This window comes from Gopherus flavomarginatus, chromosome 3 (genome assembly GCF_025201925.1).
Source record: "Gopherus flavomarginatus isolate rGopFla2 chromosome 3, rGopFla2.mat.asm, whole genome shotgun sequence".
NCBI lineage: Eukaryota > Metazoa > Chordata > Testudines > Testudinidae > Gopherus > Gopherus flavomarginatus.
Window position 1 is genome coordinate 99,921,633 of NC_066619.1, and position 21,927 is coordinate 99,943,559.

At 42.0% G+C, this 21,927-nt stretch overlaps 1 protein-coding gene across 3 annotated transcripts in view; it reads left to right on the forward strand.

The window, feature by feature from the left end:
* OSTF1 (osteoclast stimulating factor 1) overlaps window positions 1-21,927 on the forward strand; it is a 33,153-nt gene that overhangs the window by 9,324 nt on the left and 1,902 nt on the right. Inside the window, exons 2-10 of one of the 3 annotated variants that reach the window (XR_007773177.1) lie at window positions 3,545-3,591; window positions 5,616-5,666; window positions 5,766-5,829; window positions 10,736-10,789; window positions 11,307-11,414; window positions 11,953-12,002; window positions 12,116-12,194; window positions 12,663-12,761; window positions 20,417-20,568. Coding sequence is in view for 2 of the 3 variants with exons in the window: in XM_050944235.1 (XP_050800192.1) it covers window positions 3,545-3,591; window positions 5,616-5,666; window positions 5,766-5,829; window positions 10,736-10,789; window positions 11,307-11,414; window positions 11,953-12,002; window positions 12,116-12,194; window positions 12,663-12,761; window positions 16,557-16,615 (611 nt within the window). In the remaining variant the exon portion in view is untranslated. Of the gene's footprint in view, window positions 1-3,544; window positions 3,592-5,615; window positions 5,667-5,765; window positions 5,830-10,735; window positions 10,790-11,306; window positions 11,415-11,952; window positions 12,003-12,115; window positions 12,195-12,662; window positions 12,762-16,556; window positions 17,539-20,416; window positions 20,569-21,927 lie in introns of those variants that run through there. The other 2 variants (XM_050944235.1, XM_050944236.1) reach the window with 2 other exon arrangements.

Here is a 21,927-nt window from a genome sequence, read left to right on the forward strand (position 1 = left end):
GTGTACCTTCTAAAAATGAAATATTTGAGTTGTGAAGAATATGTATTAAGGTTATAACAACCAACAAGAATGCACTTTTATGTAGAAATCCATGATTAAATTGAGTCTTCCTGACTAGTGATTTAAATCAAATCCATCCTGGTCTGCAGTGTTGATTAGAGACTCTGGAAAAAGCACTTATCTTTTTTCTCCTCACCTACCTGCCCCCACAACCTTTTGTTTAAAGGCAAATCATTCTCCTACCGAGTTTCTTCCTTGGCCATGGAAATAACTCACAAGTGTTCCAAAATCCATGGCCCCAACTCATCAGGGAGTTCTGGGAGATGAGGCATGCAGGAGCTACTGGATCTAGTGCTGTTCTGAGGCCTGGGAGGTATTCCTTTCTTCCCTACCCTCAGCCCCATGAATATCTAGAGCAGGGGTGGGCCCAGGGGCAGTATCCAGCCCTCCAGATGTTTTAGTCGAGCCCTCAAGCTCCCACCAGGTAGTCGGGTCTGGGACTTGTCCCACTCTGGCACTCCAGCTGGGGAGTGGGGTCGAGGGCTTGCCCCACTCCATGCAAGTCCCAAAAGCAGTGGCATGTCCCCACTCCGGCTCCTATGCGTAGAGGTAGCCAGGAGGCTCTGCATGCTGCCCCACGGCTCCCATTGGCCAGGAACAGCGGGCAATGGGAACTGCATGGGCGGTGCCTGCAGACAGAGCAGTGCGCAGAGCTGCCTGGCAGTGCCTCCACGTAGGAGCTGGAGTAGAGACATGCCGCTGCTTCTGGGAGCTGCCTGAGGTAAGTGCCGCCCAGAGCCTGCACTCTTGATATTCTCCTGTGCCCCAACGCCCTCTCCCAGCCCTGATCCCCCTCCTGCCCTCCAAATCCCTCAGTCCCAGCCCAGAGTACTCCCCTGCACCCTGAATTCCTCATTTTTGGCCCCACCCTAGAGCCCTCACCCACTCCAGCACCCCAACCCCCAATTTTGTGAACATTCATGGCCTGCCATACAATTTCCATACCCAGCCATACAATTGCCATACCCAGATATGGCCTGAGGGTCAAAAAGTTTGCCCACCTCTGACCTAAAGCATGATCCAATATTTATGCTGTGTGTTGGGGCTAGGATTTAGCCCTTATTACCCAAATCAATTCTAGGCACCTGCTCCCAGATTTTGAACTGTGCCCAGTGAAACCTAATGGGTGGAAGGATGATGATGATGACTGTATGCCAGTTTCAAGGCCCATGATTGTAGAGCCAGCCCAGGGTTAGTTTAGTCCATTAGAAAATTAAATAAGCCTGAGAGCATAGAGGTGCTGCATCAAATCTCCCTACACCAGATGTTAAAATAGTGATTTATGACACTCAGGGTATCCCTTGAAGCTAGTTAAGATAGCTTATTGGCTATTTGATGTTGCAACAGCAATGCAGAGCAGTCACAGTAGTAGTCAGAATCAGGTCCCTGGAGTCCTATTTTCCTGTGGGAGAATATGAATAATTCAATCAGTGGGAACTGTTTGTATCCTACAGCAGGAGAACTGGGCCTCTGAATTCTAATAGAGTTGCATCAACTCACCCTGCCATGCATCAGCTCTATTAAATATTAGTTTATTACTTTACTTTAAATGTTTATTTTCTAGTCAGAAGAAATAAACAGCTCCCCAGGCCAATTTGCGTTTCTTCTACTTCAGAAGCAAAAAGCTTATTTTAACCAAATAGAGTTGATAGCTTTCCCTCCCCTTCCTCTCCGGAAGTTCAGCCTCACTCAGATGTTGAAATAAGTAGCTTCACACATAAGGGATAATTTTGTTGAGCTGAAGAAGAGGAAGACAGGGAATGTGTTAGTAGTGAGTGTCATAGAAGAGGGGATTGTTACATGGTATTATGTAAAAACTGCAGGCTAGTACGGAAGAGTTGGAATTAGGGGAAGGAAAGAACTGATTAGAAGAACCCTAGTGTGAGAAAGCTATTCCCTCTTGTCAGGAAAACACTAGGCACTTATTTAAAAACAACCCTCCATTAATACTACTGCGATTAAAACAAATTGCAAGTTACTCGGAGGAAAAAATCCTTTTTCTAATGAGAATATTTTTTCTTTTTTAATTACATTATAAAACACAGTTTTGTACTCATCTTGCTTGTTTGTAACAGAACATAGTCACAGCACTTCAAAATGCTGCTTCCGATTTGCCACTGCAAGCCCTTTAAGGATTGCATTTTTGTAAACTGTATTTGGCTATTCATTGTTTTCAAACAAACCACTTTCTTAGTTGGAAAGAGAGTCTTAAAAGTCTCTGAGCATCATGTTTCCGTGCCTGGCTCTCAGAGAGGCGGGAAATTCCTTCCCGCCTCTCTGAGAGCCAGGCTGGCCTTATGTGGTTCATTTGTATCCTTTAACTTAATTAGCAGAAGCAGGTCATTGATTAGAGAGCATCAGTAGTTAAATCATTTACATGTTCTATGATAGACTCGCACTTTAAGGCCAGAAGGGACCCTCATGATCATGTAGTCTGATCTGCACATTACAGACACTCCTGTAATAGGCCCATAACCTCTGCCCGAGTTAGTGAAGTCCTCAAAGCCTGATTTAAAGACGTCAAGTTCCAGAGACTCCACCATTTACTCTAGCTCAAACCAGCAAGTGATCTGTACCTGAGATTGCAGAGGAAGGCCAACTCCCCCCACCAGGGTCTCTGCTAATATTACCTGGGGAAAAATTCCTTCCCGCCTCTAGATATGGCAATCAGTTAGACCTTCAGCATGTGAGCAGAGGTGATACATGGCGGGGGAGGAAGGGGGAAGGATGCTATGCAGGGTCAAATGCTGCCTCAGATTGGCCTGCCAGGGGAGGGAGAAGGGTTCTGTCATCCTGCTGCGCCTGCACCTGCCAAGCACGCTCAGTCCCTGTCAGCAGGGCCAGTGCAACCATTTAGGGAACCTAGGCGGTCACCTAGGATTCTAGAATTTGGCGGGCGGCATTTTCTTTGGCAGTAACCGCAGGGGCTGAAGATTCGGCTGCCCCGGTCGCCGCTGGCATTTAGATGGAGGGAACTGGGGCAGGGAAGTGCAGGGAGGGCCGCCTGCAGCAAGTAAGGAGGAGGGGTGCGACACGCAGGGGAACTGTCCACCCCAGCTCACCCCTGCCCTGCCTCCTCCCCGAGCACGCTGTGGCTGCTTCACTTCTCCCGCCTCCCAGGCTTGCGGCTCCTAAGCTGATTGGCGCCACAAGCCTGGGAGGCTGGAGAAATGAAGCAGCCACCGGGTGCTCGTGCGTGGAGCAGGGGTTAGCTGGGGCGGGGTGGAGAGTGCCGGAGGGTGGCGGATGGGGAGCTGCTGCGGGGAGGGGGAGGGGAGGGAGCTGCTGTGGGGTGGGGGGAAGCAAGGTAGAAGTTTGCTTAGGGGACAAAACATCCTTGCACCAGCCCTGCCTGTCAGTCTGGGGAGGAAGTGCAGCTTTGATTTTTTGAGCTAGATCTGTAATGCTGATGATGTATTCTGCCCTAAGGAAGGGAGAAGTATCTCCATTCCTCTGTCATTAATGTTTTTTCTCTTCTTTTTAGGACAGGTCAAAGTGTTCAGGGCCCTGTATACATTTGAACCCAGAACTGTAAGTATTTAGGTTTTCATATCACTCATAGAACAAAGTGATCTAATTGTGTGGGCTAGTGTATCAGGACTCTAAAAAAAACATAAACAGCCTCGTTACACTGCTATGTAAATAAAAACTAAAATGATTGGTTTAACAGAGCTATAACTAGTTTCCAGTGCTAAACAAGAATTCACTGTCCATTTCTTACTCAAGCTCAGATTCCTCGGCATGCAACTTCCATTAGGTAATGCTGTGAGCCCTGGTGTCCCCTTGGTACACCATGTCCACAATAGAGGATTAGCAGATTCTGAGACTTGGGCTCATTTATTTTTCCTCTTCCCAAAGGCAGCATAAAAATTCAGCAGGACACTAACCCTCTTCCCCTCCATCATGTTTGCAGGTTTGAGGGCTACCATTTCTTGCTCCTTTTCTAGTCCCATTTAATTAGGTTAATTGGACTGGTAGTTAAGAGAAACCTAAACCAAACCGCCTCTAAAAAGTTTGCCATTTCGTACTCATGCTGAATAAGCACATCTTCTGAGTAGCCTTTGCCAGAAGGGCTACTGTGGAGTACTGCCAAGAATTTAAGATGCCTTTCCCTAGCAGAATCCCCAGGATAAGAAGAATATTTTTGGAGGGTTTCTGTTACAAATCAGTAAGGTGGTAGTACAGGAGTTAGTTATCTTTTTGAAGTCTGCCTCCTTTAGAGTAGGTAAAAGGGTGTTACGAGGCAAATATGAGTGCAATTCACTGCCAAAAACCTGACAGAATTAAAGGTTATTCACAGTGCCTTGTACCCTTCCAGAATGTTAAGTGTGATTATACACAAGCCTCTGAAAACTAGGAAATAGAGTTACAGGATAGCAGTTTTCAAAACAACTGAAGCATGTGTGTGGATTTTAAGAGCACTTTGAAATGTTGGCTCTTAAAACCAGAATTTTTGCTTCAGCAGGAGCCACTGCCGACTGCAGGCAGAGAGCAGCTAATATCCACACCCCATGTTCTCAGAAAGCTGCCGAGATCAACACCTGAACTCCTAGTACGTGGGTGCTACTTGGGCATGTCTGAGCCATTCATTTACTGTGGTGTCACACTACCTACAAAACATTGATTTGCAGTAGAGTTCCTGCCTGCAGCATAAACACACATGACTTTCTGTGCCTTGTCAGTTTGGTGCAAGTCAAATTGTAGATCCATTTTTTATGCTGACTAACTATTCAAATATTGCTTTCCAACTGGGCAGTAGGTGCCAGATCCTAGCTGAGATCAATACCAAGGGGATGGTTATCAGTTTGGGGAGGATCACAGCCTTAGGTAGTCCCAGGTAGGCACAAAAAGTTAAGATATTATTTTAATGTTTTTGGGAGGGGGGAGAGGAGAAATCTGTATCTCAGAAATCCTTTGCTCAAACAACCTCAAATTTGGAGGACCCTATCCTGGATCCCCTTCATCAGTTTCCAAGACATTTACTTGCACTGTGTAGATTTTAGAGCATTTAGAAAATTTGCTATTAAATGGTAAGCTGTCAACCTTAATGATAAGAGTGTGATAGCCCCACTGTAACACCTAAGATTTCACACACGTGCCTTCCTCTGCTTTTCCCTTCTCCCCCCAAAGTCAAGTTGTTGAGATGTCTTAGAATCTTTGATATTTCCTTCTCCGCACTATTTTTGTTTTTTAAAAACTCGATTGCATGTCATCACTACATACAGATAAATGACAGATTCAGTTTGCCCAAAAAATGTGTTGTGTAGAAGAATTAAACCAATACCCTATTTACTCCCCATTGCACTTAAATTATTGCATTCAATCCATGGTAGGAAGATGACCAGCTTCCTCTTCTAGTGTACATGCCTCATACATTACTGCCTGTCACATTTCTTACTGTAGTTTGACTTGCCAAGAATGTAAATGACTAGCAAGCAGTTGACTTGACACTGGAGATTTTGGGATGGTGCAATATTACCAAAAACTAAAGGTGCTGTGCTCCTTTCATGTACTTGCTTTATCTCTTCACACATATTTATGTAATTTTTTTTCAGCCAGATGAGTTGTATTTTGAAGAAGGGGATATTATCTACATTTCAGATATGGTGAGTAACATTATTTCAGTAGTCAGTCTACATGTGACACCACTAAGTTTAAAATTCAATAGACTGTTTCTTAATTTTTTTCCCTCCCTTCCTCTCCAGAGTGACACAAATTGGTGGAAGGGAACCTGCAAAGGCAGGACTGGACTTATTCCAAGCAACTACGGTAAAGTCTAGAATTTATTTTTCCTCTTCGGTTACATGTCACTAAGTAGAAATTACTAGTTATGATTTTTTTTTGGACACTGGTAACAGTGCTGCAGTTAAGGGTACAGTATCAAAGTACATCAGAATACTTAATCAGCATTTCTCAAGTACCTATCACCACCATAGGCAGACACTGTATATAGGTTATAAAATAAAACACACACCGCTGTGACAGTCCAGACATGCAGGCAGTTCTGTCCTACTTCTTGCATTAACTATTGGTTTCCCATTCTGGTATGCTGTCAAGTTTTGTTGTGGTTCTTTGGGAAATGCTTTGACTAAGGGGTGATCTTTGGTGGTGGTAGGACTGACTATTCTAGATATTTTTTTTTTGTGGAGGAGTTCAAAAGGCTACGTCTGGCTCACTTGGAACCCCTTCAGTCTATACATGTCTGTCAAAGGACATCTCTGCCCTATAGCACCTCCTTCTGGCCAAGAGGCTTGCCTGAGTTTCCCCTTAACTCAAGCTCCCTGAAAGTCTACTCCAGTGGCTCTCAACCTTTCCAGACTATTGTACCTCTTTTAGGAGTCTGATTCGTCTTGAAACCCTCAGGTTTCACCTCACTTAACTACTTGATTATAAAATCAGATATAAGAATACAAAAGTGTCACAGCCCATTGTTATTGAACAATTGCTTACTCTCTCATTTTTACCATATAATTATAAAATTAATTAAATAATATTGTACTTACATTCCAGTGTATAGTGTTTAGAGCAGTAGAAACAAATCATGGTCTGTATGAAATTTTATTTTATACTGACTTCACTAGAGCTTTTTATGTAGCCTGTTAAACTAGGCAAATATCTAGATGAGTTGATGTACCTTCTGGAAGACCTCTGTGTACCTCCAAGGGTACACATACCCCTGGTTGAGAACCACCGGTCTACGCAGTTTAGATATTTAAATTGGACTGCAGGAGGGGATTTTTTTTTATTAAATCGTGCGCAAAGTCTTTTAAAAATAGAACTAAAGCTTACACAGTCTTCATCCATGAGTATTTGTCCTCTCTTTAAAGTTCCCTTCTTTCTCCCCAGTCACAATCTGGGCACAGCCCTTCCTCCCTGAGGGTTTGTCTTCCTGTATTTCCAGCACCTCTTGCCTGGAGTTAGGCCTTTTGCCTGTTAACTCAGGGTCCTACAGGAGCCTTCTTACTTCCTGCAGTGTCTGCAGGCATCTGACAACCCATCTGCAGCTATCTCCTCCTTTGTAAAGTCCAGGTGCCTCCCCTTAAAGCCCAACTGGTGCACTGAATCCTGCTCCCTTTCTTGCAGGGGAAAGTCACTCTGTGACAGTGTCTACCACAATGTATTTAAAAGATAATCAACTGCTGTGGTGGCTCTGAGAAGATGTCTGAGATAGCATAAGCCTGTTGCTTTAAAGAGATTTATAAATCAATACCAGAATCTCTAGGTGACTAATAATGAATAGGGAGCGAATACAAATTGCGGAGTACCAGTGTATTGGGCTTCCTGTGCTTCTTTCTGCTTAGGAAATGGATCGCTGTTTTGTTCACAAACTGTGACTTCTTTGTGAATGTCCTATGTAACCACAGGTAGAGTGGGCTGCAACAATCCAGTGTCTTGGTGACAACGTCATGTCCTACTGCGATGTTGCTGACCAGTTCCTCAAAGTCTTTCCTTGTTCAACTACCACCTGAGTTGCAGCCTCTGAGCTTACCTACCAGCTCAGGTCCCATTCAAAATCCAGCTGAAGGAGGTGCCCACCTTATAACTTTTATCCCAGTGGTTACATCAGTCACCTGAGATGTGAGAGACTCCAGTTTGATTTCCCCCTCTCTGCCACAAGGGGAAAAGGATTTGAACACGAGGGTCTCACACCTCTCCACAGGGAGTGCTCAAACACTGTGCTATGGGACATTCTAAGGTGGGGATCCCTTAGTCTCTCCTGCAGAAGCTGTTCCACAGTGCCCAACCCCATCCCTAAGCTACTTTAGGGCATAGTACATTGGGCTGAACACTGATGTAAACTTAGTATGGATAAATGAGAGAAATTGCAGGAGGTCCAATTCAGGGTATGTGCCCTGATACAGCAAGCATACCTATCCTATGATCTTGTGCCCCATCTGCTTTAACTGCAGAAGCACAAACTGAAAACCAATGTAAATTTGAGAATACTGATAGTAGGGAGATATTAAGTGCCATAATAATTGAATCATCATAAGGAATTGAGTAGAAAAAAAATAGTCAATGGAAATAGTACAAAATAATGGGAAAAGAAATTGAGGTTTCTGAGAGAAGTACAATTGGTATAGAATAAAGAGTTCTGCTCCACATTGTATAGTGCTTTTAGTGTATTGTAGAATTAAGAAATTCTGTTTGCAGAGTGGCTAAGATACAATGATCAAATTCCACTTTTTCTTCCATATATTAACAGCATTTGTGTGTATAATCAAATAATCTCAGATTTGCATTTTTACTTTGTTCAGGATTAATTAAGTGCTTCAACCTATGAAACAGTGCAGTTATAAACCACTGTTTGGGTGATGTGATATCAATGGAAATCTCAAAGAAGGTCTAGATAGCACACAGGATTTGACAATGGAATTAAAATCCTTTCATGTCAAGCAGGGACCCCTACCACCGCATTCCTCAGAATACAACTGATGTCCCCAAGGTGACAGATTACTTAGATAAAGGAAATGCGGTAGATATAAATTACCTCGATTTCAGTAAGGCGTTTGACACGGTTCCACATGGGGAACTGTTAGTTAAATTGGAAAAGATGGGAATGAATATGAAAGTTGTAAGGTGGATAAGGAACTGGTTAAAGGGGAGACTCCAGCGGGTCGTATTGAAGGGTGAACTGTCAGGCTGGAAGGAGGTCACTAGTGGAGTCCCTCAAGGATCGGTTTTGGGACCAGTCTTATTTAACCTTTTTATTACTGACCTTGGCACAAAGAGCGGGAATGTGCTAATAAAGTTTGCGGATGACACAAAGCTGAGGGGTATTGCTAACACGGAGAAGGACAGGGATACTATTCAGGAAGATCTGGACCACCTTGTAAACTGGAGTAATAGTAATAGGATGAAATACAATAGTGAAAAGTGCAAGGTCATGCACTTAGGGATTAATAATAAGGATTTTAGATATACGTTGGGGACGCATCAGTTGGAAGCGACAGAGGAGGAGAAGGACCTTGGGGTATTGGTTGATAGCAGGATGACTATGAGCCGCCAATGCGATACGGCTGTTAAAAAAGCAAATGCGATTTTAGGATGCATCAGGCGAGGTATTTCCAGCAAGGATAAGGAGGTGTTAGTACCGTTATATAAGGCGCTGGTGAGACCCCATCTGGAATATTGTGTGCAGTTCTGGTGTCCCATGTTCAAGAAGGATGAATTCAAACTGGAACAGGTCCAGAGACGGGCTACTAGGATGATCCGAGGAATGGAAAACCTGCCTTATGAAAGGAGACTCAAAGAGCTTGGCTTGTTTAGCCTGGCCAAAAGAAGGCTGCGGGGGGATATGCTTGCTCTATATAAATATATCAGGGGGGTTAACGTTAGGGAGGGAGAGGAATTATTTAAGTTTAGTACTAATGTAGGCACGAGGACGAATGGGTACAAACTGGATATAAGGAAGTTTAGACTTGAAATTAGACGAAGGTTTCTAACCATTAGGGGAGTGAAGTTCTGGAACAGCCTTCCGAGGGAAGTAGTGGGGGCAAAAGACTTTTCTGGCTTTAAGACTAAGCTTGATAAGTATATGGAGGGGACGTTATGATAGGATAGTTTAATTTGCGCAATTGATCTTGGATTATCACCAGATAAGTCTGCTCAATGGTCTGCGGGGAGATGTTGGATGGGATGGGAACTGAGTTACTGCAGAGAATTCCTTCTTGGGTGCTGGCTGGTGAGTCTTGCCCACATGCTCAGGGTTTAGCTGATCGCCATATTTGGGGTCGGGAAGGAATTTTCCTCCAGGGCGGATTGGCAGGGGCCCTGGAGGTTTTTCGCCTTCTCCTGCAGCGTGCGGCATGGGTCGCTTGCTGGTGGATTCTCTGCAGCTTGAGGTCTTCAAACCAATTTTGAGGATTTCAATAACTCAGTCCTGGGTTAGGGGTTGTTATAAAAGTGAATGGGTAGGGTTCTGTGGCCTGCCTTGTGCAGGAGGTCAGACTAGATGATCATATTGGTTCCTTCTGACCTATGAGTCTGAGTCTAATGCTTGCACCTCAGTTTTTCAAAGACAAGCATTCCATTTGCAAACCAACTTCCTTCTGCACTGCTGTGGAGTTTCATTAGCTTTGCCACTTTCTACAGCAATAGCATAGCACTGAAAGGCAACACACACACTTGCTTTATGCTGGGCATCTGGAGCTCACCCCTCATCGCCTTCTGATCTTCACCAACACCGGTCAATGCTTTCCTCCCCATTCCAAGTTTTGGCTGCAAGAATTCTCACAGGAAATGCAAACTTCAGAGTGCAGCTCACTAGATGCTGGTGGTCAACCATTATAGTCACACAACAGTCACTTCACAAGCTTACATCAGGCTAAGAAATACCATGTGAGAAATCCTGGCCCAGTTGAAGTTAGAGGTAATTTTGCCATAGATTTCCAACAGGGTCAGGATTTCATCCTGGGACTTCGAGCTCAATTCAAAAAAAGAGGCTGTAGAAGCTAGTGTGCACAGGAAGTAGAACAGTCTCAGTGACCCACCATTCTTGACCCTACTTTCACAGGAGACAGGAAGATCACTAACCTCAGCACTTTCAGAACAAAATGCAAAATCTACTTCTGTATGCTAGTCTCTTGGACTTAATTAGCAAGAGTCTGAAAAAAATAAAATACAAAAATCTTTACTATGAGAAACTGATCAGAATTTGTGTGTTTCATTTCAGTGGCTGAACAAGCAGAGTCCATTGATAACCCATTGCATGAAGCTGCCAAAAGAGGTGGGTGTGGGTGTGGTTTGGACTGTGATACCTGGGACTTCTCATTTTGAGAATTTTAAATTTTGTAATGCCAAAAGAAGTCTTTTTGTGCGGTTTGTGTATGTGTGCCAACAGAATTTTTAAGACTGAATGTGCTGCATATTTTGGGTGGTTAACCTGAATATATTTGGTATTTAAATTCTGCAGCACTGAGTAGCAGAGTGGGAGGAAAAAAGCGGGGGACAAGGGGGTAGGGAAATCTATTTACCAGATTGTAAATGGATGCAATCTATAATGTTTGTCCTGTTCCATCAGTGATTAGCTTTTAAGGTGGGGAAAAAATTGTCCTCTTAACAAGATGTTTAATAAGTTGGGACTCTTTTTTTCCCCCCTCCATAACCTGTAGCAATAACTAATGCCAAACACTGTTTCTAATGAATTGCTAAATAAAAATTAAGATCTAATGCAACATAACATTCATACTGAGCTAAATGCCTTTCATGGTTCTGCTACTCAATTTGTTTTCTATTTGTTTCAGGAAACCTGAGCTGGTTGAGAGAGTGCTTGGATAACCAAGTTGGTGTAAATGGTTTAGACAAAGCGGGAAGCACAGCTTTGTACTGGGCTTGCCATGGTGGGCACAAAGGTACAGTATAACACTGCATCAGCTCTACTATTATGTTCCAGTTTTCTTTATTTGCTGGGCTAATGAACCAGTTACTACTTAATCTGCTGTAATCAGTAACAAAGTCCGTACTCTTATGTAATTCAGGTAAGCAATAAATTAAAAAAAAAAAAAACAAGCCAGCAGAGAAGGGCTCCGATCTGTCAAATGTAATGCGTGTTTTTTAAAATGGAACATCTTTAAATCCTTTTACTTTAAAAGCATACAGACATTCTTAATCACAGTATGATTATTAAAAAAATGAGAGATGAAATGCAGGCTGCTGAGGGGAAGAGCAAAAAAAAATGTTTGTCACTGAGGTTTAGATATAGAAGTGAAACATTAATGTATTTGTAGTGCTTGCTCAGCAATCTTCACAGGCTTTAATGATGTGGATTTTCTCTAACTGATTGGGTTTAGAGTCTTTCTCTGTGCAATCCTGACTTCAGTGCTGTACTTGGAATATAAGAAAGCAAGTTTTGGTTTCATAAAGTTTTCTTTTTTTCTTCATTTTATTTAGATATAGTGGAAGTGTTATTTACACAGCCAAACGTAGAACTAAATCAACAGGTAGGAAGTTTATCCATTCAAACATTTACAGTGCTGTTATTGTTAATTCTTAGTGCAGGCTGATTATTTTTTGCTGTGTTTTAATCCTCTTGCTTTTTCCTGTAACTCCACAGAACAAATTGGGAGACACAGCTTTGCATGCTGCTGCTTGGAAGGGTTATGCAGATATTGTAGAGATGCTACTGGCAAAGGGTAAAGATCTTTACCAATATTTCAATACTCTGTATGTGGCAAAGCTGCTTCCTGTGTGTAAATCACTGCTGAGTTTGTAATTTGCATATTTTACAAATTTGTTTTCTGTAATCTGATCATGGTTCCTAGCTAGACCAGCATATCTTTGTAAACCATGCAAACCCTCAAAGTTGTCTGTACAACAGGCTGACCTGTCCAGAGTAAAATTTCACTCTGCTGTGGAAGACAAAAATGAGTACCTAAACCCAGTTAAGCAGCAAGGGAGCTACACAGCTCCTAAATAGGAACCTGATCCTAAGCCCACTGGGTATCTTTCTACTGACTTTGGATAAATCCCTAGATGAACTCCCCATTGCCCGTTCCCATCAGTCATGCTGACCAGGCTACTTGTATGAGAAGTGATTTCATTTTACTAAAGTTTTGCTATGACAGTATTTTTGAACATATTTGGAATTTCTTTTTGTAAAGGGGCAAGAACAGATTTAAAAAACAATGAGAAGAAATTGGCTCTGGATATGGCTACCAATGCTGCCTGTGCTTCCCTGCTTAAAAAGAAACAAGGGACAGGTATTGTTTGTTTCTCACTTCTTTGTTCAGTTGGGACCATGGGGAGCCACGCTCTGATAGCTAGAGTTCATCAAAGCAACTCAATTTTGATGAACCCCAGGAAACTCATCAGAACTCAGCTTCTAAGTCTCCAGGAGGCTAGGGAGGTTGAGGAGCATGACTATCCAGGAAGATCATGGTTTTGGAGGGGGGAAAAGAGAGGACTCCTGGTGGAGAGCAAAGATGGGGGTCTCCTGTGGAAGCAGGGCATTCCTGGAGGATGGAGCGTGATGGGAGGGAGAAGCGGGCAAACCCCTTGGCGGGGGCGGCGAGCTGGTTTCAAGGGGTCCGCCAAGCATGACTGGTGTTAGACTCGATAGAGCCCAGGACAGAAAGCTGAAGCCCCACCCCGCAGGACTGCAGCCTGGGTCCCTGAGCTTCAGCACCTGGGGCTGAAGCTTGAGTAACTTAGTTTCATGGTTCCCCTTGTGGTATGGGCCCCCAGGTAATTGCCCTGCTTCCTACCCCTTAATGCCAACCATGCTTTTACATGGAGAAAAATAGTTGTGGTATAGGTGGGCCGTAGAGTTTTATACTATGTTTGGGGGTTGGGGGGGCTTCAGAAAGAAAAAGGTTGAGAACCCCTGCTCTATACTTCATGTGGTTAGCCACATGAAATGTTCTCATGCCTATTTCTCCCCCCACAGCTTATCCCAGAAGCAGAAACTACTCTTTTCTCTGTCACAACCATCCTGCTCCATTCTCCTCACAGCCTCCTGCTGGCTTGAGAAAGGGAGTTGTGCTCTAGTGTTTGTCAGAATATAATCTTCCCACAACCCACCCATATCCTCATTTCCCTGACATATTAACTTTTTTAAACACACACACACACACACTCACTGATACAGGGCAGTTTAAAAAAGCTTAAAGTTGGTTGTTCAGGATCAGGGAGGAGATAGGTGGAAGTAGAAGTGAGATGGGGAACCTATATGAAGTGTAGATGGGGTGGAGAATGAGTTGAAAAGGAATTAGGATGAAGCATATCTCAGCAATGCAATCTAACAATCTTAATTCAAAGTTAGCAACAGTTTTGTTTGAGGGATAGTTTTATGGAAGCTTAACTAGGCAAGGAAGAGTTTTTACAACCACTCTTAAATAATGTTAGTGAAACATCTGACAACTCCTTAACTTTGAGTACTTTGTGTAAGTAAGTTAAGGGGTGGTAGCATAATACTCAATTTCCTGCAACATCAGAGTCTCTCGTTTGTCATCTTGGGGTCAGAAAGAAACCACTGTAATAGGAGCCACATTGTTTTTTCCTCAGTTCCTATACATTTTTCTAGTGTAACTTACTCTCCATTAGATGTATTTTTTATCTTCCTCTTTCAGAATTCTGGGACTCAAGCCATCTGCTACTGAATCCTTCTCTGTTCTAATGTCCCTATTAGTTACATTACTTTTTCATTTTCCATCTCCAGAAAGCTAATCTTTATTTCTGGAATATTTCCTTCATTCCTTCTAGACAACTGAGAAACAAAAGTCACATTGTTTTTCCTCAATATCTACCTAATCTATCACCAAGTTACCTTTTCTCACAATATGTAATTTGCAATATTGTTTGCAGTTTTCATTTCTACGTCAGCCTTTAACTTCTTGTTCACTTCTCTCCTTTACATTCATCTTCGATAATCTTCCTCCTTGTCAATAGGGTCACAGCTACATGTGTGCTTTTCTTTTTCCATGAATTTCTCTGATCATTCATATTGGAGTCTCTTCTTCCCCTCATTATGTTCGTTTCTCAAATGCATATGCATCTATTGAACTCCTTGCAATTTACATTTCAGTATTTCCTATGTACTCTTTCAGGACTCTCCTGTTCCTAGTATCAAAGTATCCAAGTTTAGTTCTGCTTTTAGTATGTTCCTTATAGCATGAATGTGGCATATTTATAGCTTCTGTGGTCTGCTTTACCTCATTTTACAATATTTTAATTTGTGCAGGTTTTTAATAATGCATTTGTACTTAATGGCACTGCATTCAATTGGTTTATTCTTTCCATAAACCTTATTTTTAAAGCATTAGGAACTCTTTTCTTTTGTTTAATGTCAAATCATAACAGCTCTGTTTAAAAGTTTGGAAGATTAGGGGAGAAGAGTACTCAATATAAGAATATTTGAGAAATTCTGATATTTGGAAAGTGTGATGCACTCCACAATAGTAAACTCAAGACATGATCTCTTCCCCAGAAAGTTTATACTATAATCAGGCAAGCAAATACAGTTAGGGGATAAGTATTCAAATATAAAGTTGCAAAGGGACATTAGAGATCCTTCCTTGGAAGGCTGTAGAAAAGGTAGATTTAAAGGAGATACGTGGGTGGCAGAGAGCTGCAGGAAGAAGATACTGAAGAGGAGGCAATGAAGGGAATTAGAAAAAATAAATGAGAAGAAGATAAAAAGGCGAGAAATGTGCTGAGCCTGAGAATGAGAAATAGGAGGCTGACCTTGGTACAAAGGTATTTGGAAGGTCCATAGCCCTTTGATAGATAAGGCTGTGTGGATATTTGCACTTACAGCTGGGACTAAACCTTTATTAAGCAAGATGGTGTTTATTAGCCACCTTTACCACCCTAACTCTTGAGTATTACATGGATTTTCTGAGATTTTTAAAACAAGTACTTTTGGGCTTCTGTTAGCAAAACAATTCCCAAGATCAGAGTTTAAAATTGACTCACTTCTCAGTTACTCCAAAATATAAGACATAGGCTGGCTTACTAAGCTGCTTGTTTCTTGTTTGAATACTCCATAACCTATATTTGATAAATTCTAAAGTTATTAACCAGTGTAGAACGGATTATGCATCAGTTATTTTTGATGGTGAATGGGTTGTACAACACAACTCTGCAGGATAAGTCACCTTTGAGGAAGCAGACAAATCATTTTTGATTAGGACTGCCTTCCATTCCTTTACTGGAAAGGATGTAAATGAAAACCTCCTTGCAGGGCTCATCTCCTGTAGGAGAGGAATTCCTGTCCAACAACAAAAGAATTCCCCTTCTGTTCATCTCTTAAAGGAGCACAAGCCAGGTGCTCTTCTCTTGACATTACTACATATCTGGGTGAGGAGGACCACTTTCCTAGTGTCCACTAGTCCTTTGCCCTCCCTCTCTGCTGTATCCAGTTTTCTACTTGCCATCTAGAAGCACCACGTTTAGATGTGTTTTATACATGCAGTTTTTGAAAGCATAAATCCATGTCTAAAAACCAATACGTAGTCAACAAGAAGAAGACTGGGGGTGGGGAAGAGAATAAGGGACAGTGGATGACAGGGGGGACAAAAGGTCTGCATGGGAATTAAAGCAGAGGATGAAGACTGGCTTAGAGCCTTGAAAGTGAGCTAGGGAAACTTTTTCTAGTTCACCAATCATATATTCTGTGTTTAAAACTTTCCCATTAGAGAGGTTTAAATTGGGTCCAACTTTGTTCTTCTGGTGTGCAAAGCTTTTCAGGCAGCCAGGCTCCTGGAGCCTCACATGAAGAGTACTGACCAGCAGGCATGCTAGTGTCTCTCCTCAACTGAACTTTCTCCAACAGTTGTACGCAAATTTGTGTAGAAAAGGTGACCGTTTGACCAGCTCCTGGCTAGCGCCTCACCTACAAATATCTTAAATCCTAGGAAATGCCCCCCACAGACACAACCTCTTCATGTAGCGTTAGTCAATTGTGTTTGCCCACAGCATCACAAATTTAAACTATTCAAGATTTTGTTATATGCCCAATTCTGTCCCTGGTTAAAGTAGACTTGTTTTATTTTCAGATACAGTGCGGACATTAAGTAACGCAGAGGAATACCTTGATGATGAAGACTCCGATTAACTTTCTTCATAGTGTCTTAAGAACTATAACCTCTATTGCCTGTCATTCCCAAATCATATCTTTGCAACTGTAAAAAAAATACCTTTATATAGAGTAATGAAGTCTTGCAATCTCTCACTATAACATGTAAACAGAGAGTGAAATCTCTTGGCATTTCCTAGCCTTTGTGGCAAGTTTTAAATCAAAGTTCCCTTGAAATCATCACGCTGGAGGTCATATGCTGATCTCTTCCCCCTGCCCCCATCTTGCTGTATGGGGAAGGGATTTAGCCCTCTAAACATGCCAGGTGTCCCAAGATATCCCTTCAGGTACCTAATGTCTCTGCAATACACTCCTCAATCCTAGCTGTTTTCTTTGTCAGCACACTTGCTCTCCCACTGGCAGCACTCCAAAGTTTCTTATGTATGGATAAGAACTTGCTTAAAATATTATGCTGGCAGGGTGAGCATTATTTGACAAGCGGAAACCCTGCAGTAAGAGATGGGATAATGCAATGGTGAATGATCATCGTCTATCTCCACAGAGCAGGAAGAGACAATGTAAGGCTTCTTTTAATTTCCACCATATGGGAGTGGGTGTGTGGAGTGAAATGGCAGGGGAAGAGCTGCCCTGAGAAGTTTCTCTTTTTACTGTTATGGGCCCAGAGAATTTTGTGTTTGACTCAACTTTGGACTCTGACTTTGCTGTATGAATTGTATTGGTGTTGGAATCATTAGCATTGAAGTGAGGAGGGAATATTTTTCTTTTTATCCTGCCTAAGAATTTTACTGATCTTTTGCTTTTATTTTTAAAAGTGTTCTTGTTTTTCCTCTAAAGTACTTTACCTCAGAGCTGAAGTGTTTTTGAAAGATATATATATATTATATTAAATTGAAAGTGTTCAAAATTGCCTAATCTGAATAAATCATTTAAAAACACTTGAAGTTATGGTCTCTTCGTATGAATTCAATAGAGCTGGCAAAAGTAAGTTGAACCACTACTTTTTAACCTTCATGTGAAATTACTCTTTAACACCTTCCAAACAGCTGTAGTCAAGGCAATAGACTATGCTGAGGAGTACTTGATAAATATGTTCTGTCATGAAGTTAAATGGGATAATACATTATGTGTATGTATTAGCAACTTAAACAGTTCCAACACCACAGTACATTTTAAAGCAAAAAACTTGGCAATTTGTCAAGTTCTTACCATCTTGAAAAACAAGTTGGGAAGAGGGAAAAAGATAAATCAGAGAATTTCATAATTAACCTAGGTCACTCCATGAATGTGTCCACTTCTGTAAGATTGTTCGGTCATATTTCCTTTCAAGTGTAGAAGAAAAGGTGGTGTTAGAACACTGGTTAACTATCATGAGACAAGGACTATCCTGTTCCACACTGTATCTCTGGTTGTGGTTAACTGACCATAGAGTTCACTGCAGCCAGATAACCTGTTAGCCACAGCAGCCCTGGGTTTACAATGAGTGCTGAATCCTATTTAACATTGAATTAGTTAACATGATGTGAGAGTAGTTGTTGCTTGCAGTGATAACTCTGCTGACTGACTCTCTTCTCTTCTCCCTGAAGCAGGACTTATCCAGCAGAACCTGTATTTGGTCATCCCCCTGCAAGTTGCTCAATTGCAGCTAAAGGGGAGACCTAGCAGGAGATACCGTTTTAAGAAAAATCAGCTTCCACTCATATACCCATGAGATTAGCAGCCTCCTATCAGAGTAGGGGACTGGCTGTTTACCTCCAGGTCCCTCTGGAATGCTTTCATGCAAAGCCACCATTAAGGGTCATTTGAGGTACTAGAGAGGGAGGAATGGTGACAAGACATTAAGTTGGACTCAGAAGCCTAACTTAACTGCATGGATCAAGATTTTCAAATTTCTCTTCTTAAAATAAAAAAAAAAGTGTATGATTGTGTCAGGCAGCAGCTGATACCCTAACACTGTTTCTGGGATCAAAATCATTACTAACTGTCAAAAAAAACAAACAAAAAAAACCTACATTTTTCCTTGAACCACCATCAATATATTTAGTTGTTACAGCTGCTCAGTTCCACAAGATGTGTATAAGACACAGTGGTTTTAATCTACATCATTAGGTGCAAGCAGTTTCTGGGGATCTTCAATCTGTAAGTCTGTCTTAGAGTTTTAGGTCTGAATGATTCAAAAACCAGAATAAAACTCTGGACACTGGGAGAAGCAGAGTTCAGGGTGAGACCATGCAAAAGGGTATCATGGCTTTCCTCTGAAACCACAGTGCAGTACAGGCTTCCTGAAAGATCGGGGAAGTTCTGCAAAGCTAGCTGGCTTCAGGCTTGTAAGAAAACTAGTTTATTTTTAAAATAAACTCTGGCTCTGAATTACAAACTCAATCATAGTGCTTTCTCTGGAGAGAAACATTTGCCTGTATTTCCCTTCCGAAGCTGCTGGGCTCCAGACAAGAGTTCTATGCTTTAGGACACAGGCCGTGTTACCTTCTAGGTTTCCAGAGCACCTTGCTCATTTTGGGCTGTCACAGAATCAAAGGGTGGGAATGGGAGGAGGGGAGAAGGACCTCCACATTTGCTAAACACAAATTCAATTAGAGGATTCTTCACTTGTTTTTAAATTAAATTGGAATTTTAAAAAAACTGTTTAAAATGAAATCTAAATTTAATACAAAATACATTAAGGCCTAAACTTATCTCTTAAAACAAAATGCTGTTTTGTGTTTGATTAAATGCCAGTTACAGTCCTAATACAGCTAGACATTATGTTGAAAAAAAGTTAATTATATAGCAAATAAGCAATAGTGTACATCATTCACCATTTTTTTACATACCAAAATGTACAATGAAGAATCAGATTAATCTATATAATCGCTTAAATAAATTTAGAGAGTTCTAGTATACTCTCCTAGGTAGCAAAGAGATGTGCCAAATCTAGTATAAAGGCTCTATTTCGCTAAAAATCAATGTTTTAAATGGTTATATCAACCAATGAGAATACACTTATTTTCAGAAAATAAGTACAAATGAAAATGTTTTTAAATGAAAAAATACTGATTTAAAATAGAGGCTTTCCACTTGGTGACTTTAAATTGCTGATTTAAATCAACTTACCCTAGGTTGAGCTGTTAAATTTTGGGTTCAGAGTAGGAACTGAACTGAAATTTTGGATATTTCTTACTTCAACCAAGTTAAGGCCCCTAGCCACAAAGCTACTTAGGCACCTGAGTTTGGGGGGTTTAGGCACCACTATGATCTATAAGACATGCATCAAACCCTGTAGGCACTACATTCACTAGGTGCCTAAATTTTCAGGCTAGATGTTCCCTGGGTACAAAAACTTCTACATCTGAGCATGCACACTGCCACCCTCTGAGTGCCGAAGCATCTATCTCCCCCTAAGCCACAAAGCAAATTGATGAACGGGGAAAATAAGTACGTGCCTGCCTATCTCATGTGTGGGATCCAATCCAGTAGGTGAGCTCAGAGTTTGCCTGCTGGCTCACATCCCATTCAAAATTGGCCAGAAGTAGAGTCGTTATGCTCCTGATAATTTTTAGTCCAGTGGTTAGAGCACTCACTTGGAATGTGGGAAAACCCAGGGTCAATTCTCTCCTCTTCCTGAGTGGCGAAAAAGATTTGAACTACGATCTCCCATCTCTGAGGAGACTGTAGCTCAGTGGTTAGAACAAGGTGTGCATCTAAGCAGGGTTCACCCATGAAGAGGAGTGTTTGCCTCTCCCATTGGCTGGCTTACGAAGCTCCTTGCCTCCCATGCTGACTTGTGTGGATCACAGTCTTAGACACCTCTCTCTCATTGTATAGGAGCCTACACACCTGACTCGGATGTTGTGGATTGCTGTGTTGTTCCTGTGATTTCCTAAGTGCCTAGAAGTTAGGCATTGCAACACCCAAGTCCTTTTGTGGAGCCAGGCCTAGGTGACTTATCCTAAACTGCTGTTGTACTGCTTTGCAAGGTGTGTTTAAAACAAAAACAAAAAAAAAATCCACACACCCACTCAGCCTTCTATCCCCAAGTGTCTCATCTCCCTGAAATGCAATTTGTGTGCTTGTGATTTACAAGAGACAGTATGGAAAAAGATGAAGTTATGCTAAATACTTGCATCATATGGCCCTTTCCTTTAATATTAGCTGCAGCTCAGGTCAGTGTTTGGCAGTTCCTAATAGTTTTAATGTAGAGGATATTCCATGTACATTGTGGCTTTAGACATGATCTTTTTCAAATCCAGGACAAAGGATTTACTTTAGCTTATCAAAAGATCAGATTAACTGTAGTGGCAGGTGGAAGGAATTTCAAACGTTTAAGTGTTTGCAGCACAGATCATTCCCAGTTAGAAGTACTTTGTGTTGGACTGTTGGCTCCTTAAGTTTAAAAGTTCAAGTGATTTCATTTTAAAATAAAAAAAATAGGCCATCAGTCTCCAACTTCGTAAACAATGGAAGATGAAGCTTGAGGGGAAGCACTGCAAGACAGCATATTAACCACAGTGTATACGGATCATCTGAAAGCGTCACATACAAGCAGAAGCATTTTTTCAGGTCTTTGTACCACATGATTCTTTAGAGGAAGTGAATTTGATCACCAGAAACTCTTAAGAAAATCCAACAAGTTATTTGATTGGTTTCACTATAGGAGTGTTGAAGCTAGAAATAAGAGAGTTTATTTTTAATTTTGACCAATCTATGAACAGTTAACAAAAGTCCCTCTTGAACAGGGGTTCTCAAACTGGGGGTCAGGACCCCTTAGGGGGTCACGAGCTGTCAACCTCCACCCCAAATCCTGCTTTGCCTCCAGCATTTATAATGATGTTAAGTATATTTAAAAGTGTTTTTAATTTATAAGGCGGGGGGGTCTCACTCAGAGGCTTGGTATGTGAGGCCTTGGCTACACTGGAGAGTTGCAGCGCTGTAAACCCACCACAAGCGCTGCCACTTACTCACCGTCCACACTTGCAAGGCACATACAGTGCTGCATCTCCCTGATTGCAGTGCTGGCTGTACTCCTGCTCTGCTTGGGGTATAACGATTGCAGCACTGGTGATGCAGCGCTGCTCCGCAAGTGTGGCTACCAAAAGCGCTGTAATTGGCCTCCAGGGTATTAGGAGGTATCCCAGAATACCTGTTCAGCCACTCTGCTCATCAGTTCGCACTCTACTGCCCTGGGCTCAGGTGACCCACCCTTTAAATGCCCCGGGAATTTTAAAAAAATCCTCTTCCTGTTTGCTCAGCCAGGTGTGGAGTGCAATCAATCAGTGAATCTTTCCAGATGACCATGCCTCCACGCACTAAATGAGCCCCAGCATGGAGCAGTGGCT